Here is a 6,551-nt window from a genome sequence, read left to right on the forward strand (position 1 = left end):
AACAACTCAAAAATGAAAAGGAAATGAAAAAAATGAAACAGAAATCATTCTAATACTGCACCGACTACAAACGGAAGTCTGGGTAATATTTTGGCTTCCGATTACAATCGGAGGATAACAATGTTATCATATCCTCCGAATATATAAGGGTAATTTCGCCATTACGAATTACGCGAGATAAGGGCTGGCTACATTTTCCCTTTGGGTGACCTTTTTTGTTTTATTATTGGCCCCTAAATCCTTTTGAATGGCCCGTGAAAACGCGAGGAAAAATATCTCAAAAGATTACCTAAAGAGTTCACTTACAATCTCCCATTATTTCCATTTGCCTATTTGAATCAAAGAAGGATAGAGATCCAACTCTTGTAGGGTCAGTGCGTCCCTCAGTCAACAACTCTCGGTTTCGCGGAGTAACATTTTTGTTATTTTGCAATATTCAAGCTTCTAAATTTCCCACAAAGAATCATATAAACTCTATAAATCCAAACTAAATCCCTTCTCCACGCCAAAGAAAAAAAAAATCAAATCAAACCAAACCAAACCAAACATTCTTCACACAACGCACCTCTCCAAAATTGTGACACAAGATCATTACTTCCCCCCTAAAATCAGTACTGGTAAACGTCGAAGAAGCAAAAGAGAGTACATTAAAAAAAAAAAAAAAAAAAAAAAAAAAAAAAAAAAAACCCATCTCTTGCTAACATAAACTAAGAAGAAGTTTTCCCCTTTATCTTCTTTTCTTTCTTTCTTGAATTGCTTTATTGTTTTTCTTCTAGGGAGTGTAAGACCAAAAATGGTACTAGATATTTAAACATATAGTCATATACACAGAGTGAAGCAAAGACTCTCTCTAACTTTGGTTGCTGACCATGTTGTACAGACAGATGGACTGACTGCGTTTAAGAACGGGCAACCAACTAGTTTTCTTCTTTTCTTTTTCTTTTCTTTTCTTTTCTTCAACTTGAGGCAGCAAGTAAGTTATTACTACTAGTATTATTAAGAACAAGTCTTACCAATATATATCTAGGATTGTCCCATGTTTTGGTTTTCTGTCTTTGTTTAAGTCTTGGATTTGGGGTTACAGCCTCGAGAGAGAGCTTCCCTGCACTTTATTCCTCTTCAAATTTCTAGTACTGAACGAGGTATTGTTTGTGAATAGAGAAGAAGAAGAACAACAACAACAACAGCCATTTTCCTCTCTCTCTTTCTCACTAGTCTCTTCTGCTGCATTGTCTTGTTACAAACTGAGAATCTCTCATCCTTTTCCTATTCTCACTCACTAGTCTGTATCTTCTTTTACTTCCTCTCTTTCTGTTCATTCTAGTTTCAATTCCTGACTTCACTATTGTACTCCTTGGATCTTAGTTAGTGAGAAGAAAGAACCCAAGAATTTAAAAACTTCATTTGGGTTGTTGTTTTCTAGGGACATATAATACATTTATTGTATCTTGTCTTGTGTCTGAAAATAGCAAGCTTTGGTGTTGAAGAAATCTAAGAAGAAATACAGTGAATTGAGCTGAGGACCTTTTTATTGAGAAATCTCAATTTGGATCTTGTAGTCAATGTTGAGTTGAGTTGATTACAAACAAAACCCAGTGAGTAATCAATCACAAAGGACTAATTTTTGAGTAGTAAGTTTTCATGAAGAAATATTGAAACACAATGAGGGAAGATGGATATACAAAGAAAAGTAAGTTTTCATGGTCCAAGAGTCTTGTTAGAAAATGGTTTAATATCAAGACTAAAGCTCAGGACTTTCATGCCGATGTTGTCTATGGAGGTGTGTAATCTTTGTTTTTCCCTCCAACTTCATTTGATGGTGTTTCTAAATCTTCTCGAGGAAATTTATCTGCTTCTTTTTTTGTGATCAAAGATGTGGGTTTGATGGCATTAATGCTATCATCCGTTTTTAGATTGTTTCATTTTTCCTTCAAAGATTTGTTTAACTATTTTCCTACTTTGATTTTGCTTTTTGTAATTAAAGTTGTGGGTTAATTGCATTAGTACTTTTCTGAATCACAGTCTAAAATTTTCATTTTTTTTTTTTTTTTGATTGAAGATGTGGGGGTGATGATTAACATTATTATTACTTACTGTTCAGTTGTTAATCAAAGTTTTAATTTTTTGTATTGATAAATATTTTGTTTGTATTCAGGTGGTAATAGAGAATGGAACAACAGTTACTCAGAGATGGAGGCATGCACTATCAAGAAAAGCAGAACAGGTTCAGTATTTTCCTGTGTAGAAATCAGATTCTAGAGTTATTAGCTATGGACCATTTCCTTCACTAATCCATCTCCCAACTAAAAATATTAATTGCCTTTTCTTTTCATTTTTTTAATCTCCTTTCCCAACTTTGACGTACACAGAGAGATTGAATAGGAAAAACTTTGATGGCGTTAGGAGAGGAAAGCTTGATCTTGATGCTGCTCAAGTTACTGATGTCCAAAATCACAGGTACTTATATATCTGTCATGATTCATGATGTTTCTTCTTCTTTTATTGTGTTATTTGATTTAAATTTTTTGGTTTTTGACTCCTTGTGCACCTCTTTTGATGTTGGTGTAGTATCTTTGTAGCTACATGGAATGTAGGTGGAAAATCTCCACCAAGTCACTTGAATTTAGAAGATTGGCTTCATACTTCACCTCCTGCTGATATCTATGTTCTTGGCTTTCAAGAGATTGTTCCGTTGAATGCTGGCAATGTTTTGGGAGCAGAAGACAACGGTCCTGCAAGAAAATGGCTAGCACTTATCCGTAAAACTCTGAACAATCTTCCGGGAACTAGTGGAAATGGTTGTTGTTACACGCCTTCACCTGTCCCTGATCCCGTTGTAGAATTAGATGCTGATTTTGAAGGATCAACAAGACAAAAGGCTTCTTCGTTTTTTCATCGTCGGTCATTTCAATCCTTGAGTCGTAGTATGAGAATGGATAATGATATGTTTGTCTCACAGCCACGACTTGATCGGAGATTTAGTGTCTGTGATCGTGTTATGTTTGGCAATAGACCAAGTGATTATGACCCAAATTATAGATGGGGTTCATCCGATGAGGAAAACGTACCTGAGGATTCACCTAGTACTGTTTACTCGCCAATGTCTTTTGGTGGATCAAATTCTATGGAGCATAGAGAGAAATCATCAGGGAATTCGAGGTATTGTTTGATCTCTAGTAAGCAGATGGTTGGGATATTTTTAACAGTGTGGGTAAGGAGTGATTTAACTGATGCTGTTCGAAACATTAAAGTTTCTTGCATTGGCAGAGGACTAATGGGATATCTTGGGAATAAGGTGAATATGATTTTTTTTGTTCATTAGCTTATAATTTGATTGAATTGGATTTGATTCTTTGAGTACCAAATGAAGAACTAAGCAAAGGGGAATACCAAATTGCATTTTCAGGGTTCCATTTCGGTTAGTATGTCCTTGCACCAAACAAGCTTTTGCTTCGTGTGTAGTCATTTAACCTCTGGGCAAAAGGAGGGGGATGAGCTACGACGGAATTCTGATGTCATGGAGATATTAAGAAAAACGAGGTTTCCACGTGTTCATGGATTAGGAGATGAGAGATCCCCGGAAACGATTATGGATCATGAGTATGTAATGTATTTCTTTAGTGTTGTAATTACTTGGGTGTATGTTCAGTAAGTTATATAATTATCTATTAGCAAAACTCTAAAATCACAAGTTTTGTTTCTATTGATTTAGTCGAGTAATTTGGCTTGGAGACTTGAACTACCGTATTGCCCTCTCTTACCGTTCTGCGAAGGCACTTGTTGAGATGCACAACTGGAGGGCACTGCTACAAAACGATCAGGCACAATATCTAGCCTCTCTTTCTACTGTTATTTAAGTGCACACTGTATTGTCCACTGTTTCCTTTTATTGAAACTGATTGAGCTAGACCTTTGATGTTCTTCGAGCAGTTACGCATAGAGCAAAAGCGGGGTCGTGTGTTTGAAGGATGGAGCGAAGGGAGGATATATTTCCCTCCAACATACAAGTACTCAAATAACTCAGATAGATATGCAGGGGATGATGCCCACAATAAGGAAAAACGGCGAACTCCGGCATGGTGAGAACAAGAACTTCATCCTATAAAAGCAACCTACCTGATATCTTTATGATGTCGGATTACTTGGAACCAAATATGAACCCTGTTATTCATAAAGATCTAACCTTCGTATTTGTGGGTAAAAAAATGGTGATAAAAACTGATTTAGCTAAATGTTTGCCTTTGAAGGTGCGATCGCATTTTGTGGCATGGAAGAGGCATCCGACAATTATCTTATGTTCGTGGCGAGTCAAGGTTCTCAGATCACCGGCCAGTTTATAGTATCTTTACTGCCGAGGTTGAATCAATCAATCATAGTCGAATTAAGAGAAGTGCGAGCTGCACAAGTTCTCGAATTGAGGTCGAAGAACTTTTACCTCACTCACGTGGATATACTGAGCTTAATTTCTTCTGAATGGTTAGGAGCTTGTAAAGACTCAAATTTGAGTATGTTCCCATCTCTCTCGTTCTCTAAACTTGCTTTTTCTTTCTGCTCTCTATGTTCTATGTCTAAAGCTGATCCGACGCTGTCTTTTGCTCTGTTAGGAGGGGATCATAATGAGATAGTTGTTGTTTGGTATCAAGAGAACTTCGGGTGTGAAGCCAAATGACCCGTGTTTTCTCGAAAGGTAAAGCAGAGACAATGAAAAAAGAATCCAATGAATTTATGTCAGTGACATTTAAATATTCCTCGTATCGATCTTGGTTATTTTGGTGTACCAGCAGATTCCTCTTCTGCGGCACCTCAAATACTTCAGACAACGACGACATGAAAATCCCAAGGGCTGGACCATCTATTTGCCAAAAAAGGTGATTAGCATTTTTTTACTTACAGTACAGATTTTACCCTCCATTTTATAGACACAAAATTTCATCCATAATTTTCATTGATTGAGGTAGCTATAATTCTCGGTCAAGAACACCATGGACCACGTACCTGATCCGTGGTGTTCTTATCCATCAATTAGGTATCAAATTTGTTAATCTCACTTTCTAATAATCTTAAGAAGAATGTTTGTGTCAATATAACCTGTCTATATGTCCCATTTCTCAAGTTAGAATGGACCTGAAAGTGATTCACATTTTCATTCTCTTTAAAGTTCTTCTTTGCTGATCTTATTCTTGTCTCAACTCTTATCTGTTAAAATGGTCCCAAATTGCAGTTGGAAGAAAACTTGCTTGAAAGGTTGACGGAGAAATTCGATCCCCACAAACCGCCAAAAAGCCTAACAAAGCACTCATTTATTTTCTTCACTCCTGACCATCTAGCCTGTCCTAACCATTTTACCTATCAGATATTCAATTTTTTTCATCAAACTATCATGTAACAAGTTCAGCTAGTCCTGAGGCTGAATACTCATTGCAATGTACCAGCCTCGAACATAAAGACCAGTAGCAGCATTTTTTTTCCACTTGATGACCAGGTAAGTTAAATCCTGAAACATACTTTAAGATTACATTTTCTGCGTCTAATAAACCTTACATTTTCTGCCTCTAAAAAATAACAGTAGGTCATGTACTTAAACAATTTGGTTTCGTACTTCTGCAGGATGTATAATGTATCTTCCCTGAAGCTGGAAATCCTGAGTGGGTAACAGGCGAAAGTAGTACTAGTATTTGTCTTTTTTTTCTAACTCATTGTTTGTATTTTAAATTTTATCCAAACGTTATTCTTTTGTATATAACTTAGGAGTTGGAGAATCATTGCCTACATTCTTAGAGACAGAGAGAAAAAGGAAGAAATGAAACAGAATAATCATTTGTTTGTTGTAAAGATGAAGAAGATGGGAGGGAGATGTGATAAAGACCAAACTGAATGAGAAAAAAGAAGAAAAGAAAATGGTGAAGTTATCATAGATACTTATGTTGTAGCTCTGATACATCTTAATGATTTTTATACTGAAAAAGTTCAAGTTTTTGCTTCTTGTATCTCTACACAATTCATTCTTCTCTTTTATAGCTTTATCTTTGATGTAAGCTATTTCCATGCTAAGAATAAAGAAAAAGAGCATTTACAAAGCTTATTTGTGAAATCATGGTGAATCAAAATCATAATTACAAAGAATTGATAGAGGAGTTTTTCTTTTTCTTTTTGTTACAAGGCACTTGAAAGAGGGGAGAAGTCTTTTTTTTTTCTTTTGAAGCATAAGAGGGGAGAAGTTGTGGGTTTTCTACTTCTTTTTCTAAGCATACTTTCAAGGTTCAAATCTTGCACCACATGTCAAGAAGTGATTGGAAAATTTTCACATTTGGTAAATTGTGAAAGGTTTCGAATCTTTGATTGTTAACCACAGGTTTTTGAATTTACAATAGTATGATCCATGTTTTTGTTAGATTTCTTAATCATTATGGGTGTCCTTCAAACATGTGTGAAGTGACAAATTTGAGGAAAATGATGTTGAAATCTGTTATCTATTATTATGTTTCCGATGGGTTTATTCGGCTATTAAATTACTGTTAACCAAGTTAAACTATGCTTCAGATTTCCGCGTT

General features: G+C 35.7%; 1 protein-coding gene across 3 annotated transcripts; it reads left to right on the forward strand.

Annotated features, from left to right (window-relative positions):
* The first annotated feature begins 457 nt into the window (after positions 1-457).
* LOC113350067 (type IV inositol polyphosphate 5-phosphatase 7-like) lies at positions 458-6,073 on the forward strand. 3 transcript variants are annotated; one of them, XM_026594144.1, is made up of 12 exons: positions 458-1,780; positions 2,156-2,224; positions 2,370-2,457; positions 2,569-3,295; positions 3,407-3,600; positions 3,713-3,821; positions 3,931-4,079; positions 4,248-4,505; positions 4,605-4,687; positions 4,782-4,868; positions 5,222-5,482; positions 5,608-6,073. In XM_026594144.1, exons 1-8 carry the CDS (start codon positions 1,663-1,665, stop codon positions 4,471-4,473), a joined length of 1,680 nt encoding a protein of 559 aa, XP_026449929.1. In that variant the 5' UTR covers positions 458-1,662; the 3' UTR covers positions 4,474-4,505; positions 4,605-4,687; positions 4,782-4,868; positions 5,222-5,482; positions 5,608-6,073. The 3 variants fall into 3 exon arrangements, with proteins under 3 accessions (XP_026449929.1, XP_026449928.1, XP_026449927.1); XM_026594143.1 differs by having other exon boundaries at positions 4,785-4,868; XM_026594142.1 differs by having other exon boundaries at positions 4,605-4,868.
* The last annotated feature ends 478 nt before the right edge of the window (positions 6,074-6,551 follow it).

Source organism: Papaver somniferum, chromosome 2 (assembly GCF_003573695.1).
Source record: "Papaver somniferum cultivar HN1 chromosome 2, ASM357369v1, whole genome shotgun sequence".
Taxonomy (NCBI): Eukaryota; Viridiplantae; Streptophyta; class Magnoliopsida; order Ranunculales; family Papaveraceae; genus Papaver; species Papaver somniferum.

What these genes read in the sequence shown, in the direction of transcription:
- LOC113350067 (XM_026594142.1), top strand. Translation starts at nt 1,663, where the DNA reads ATGAGGGAAGATGGATATACAAAGAAAAGTAAGTTTTCATGGTCCAAG. An exon ending in TGCCGATGTTGTCTATGGAG is followed by an intron (nt 1,781 to 2,155) that starts GTGTGTAATCTT and finishes GTTTGTATTCAG; the next exon opens with GTGGTAATAGAGAATGGAAC. An exon ending in TGGGATATCTTGGGAATAAG is followed by an intron (nt 3,296 to 3,406) that starts GTGAATATGATT and finishes TTGCATTTTCAG; the next exon opens with GGTTCCATTTCGGTTAGTAT.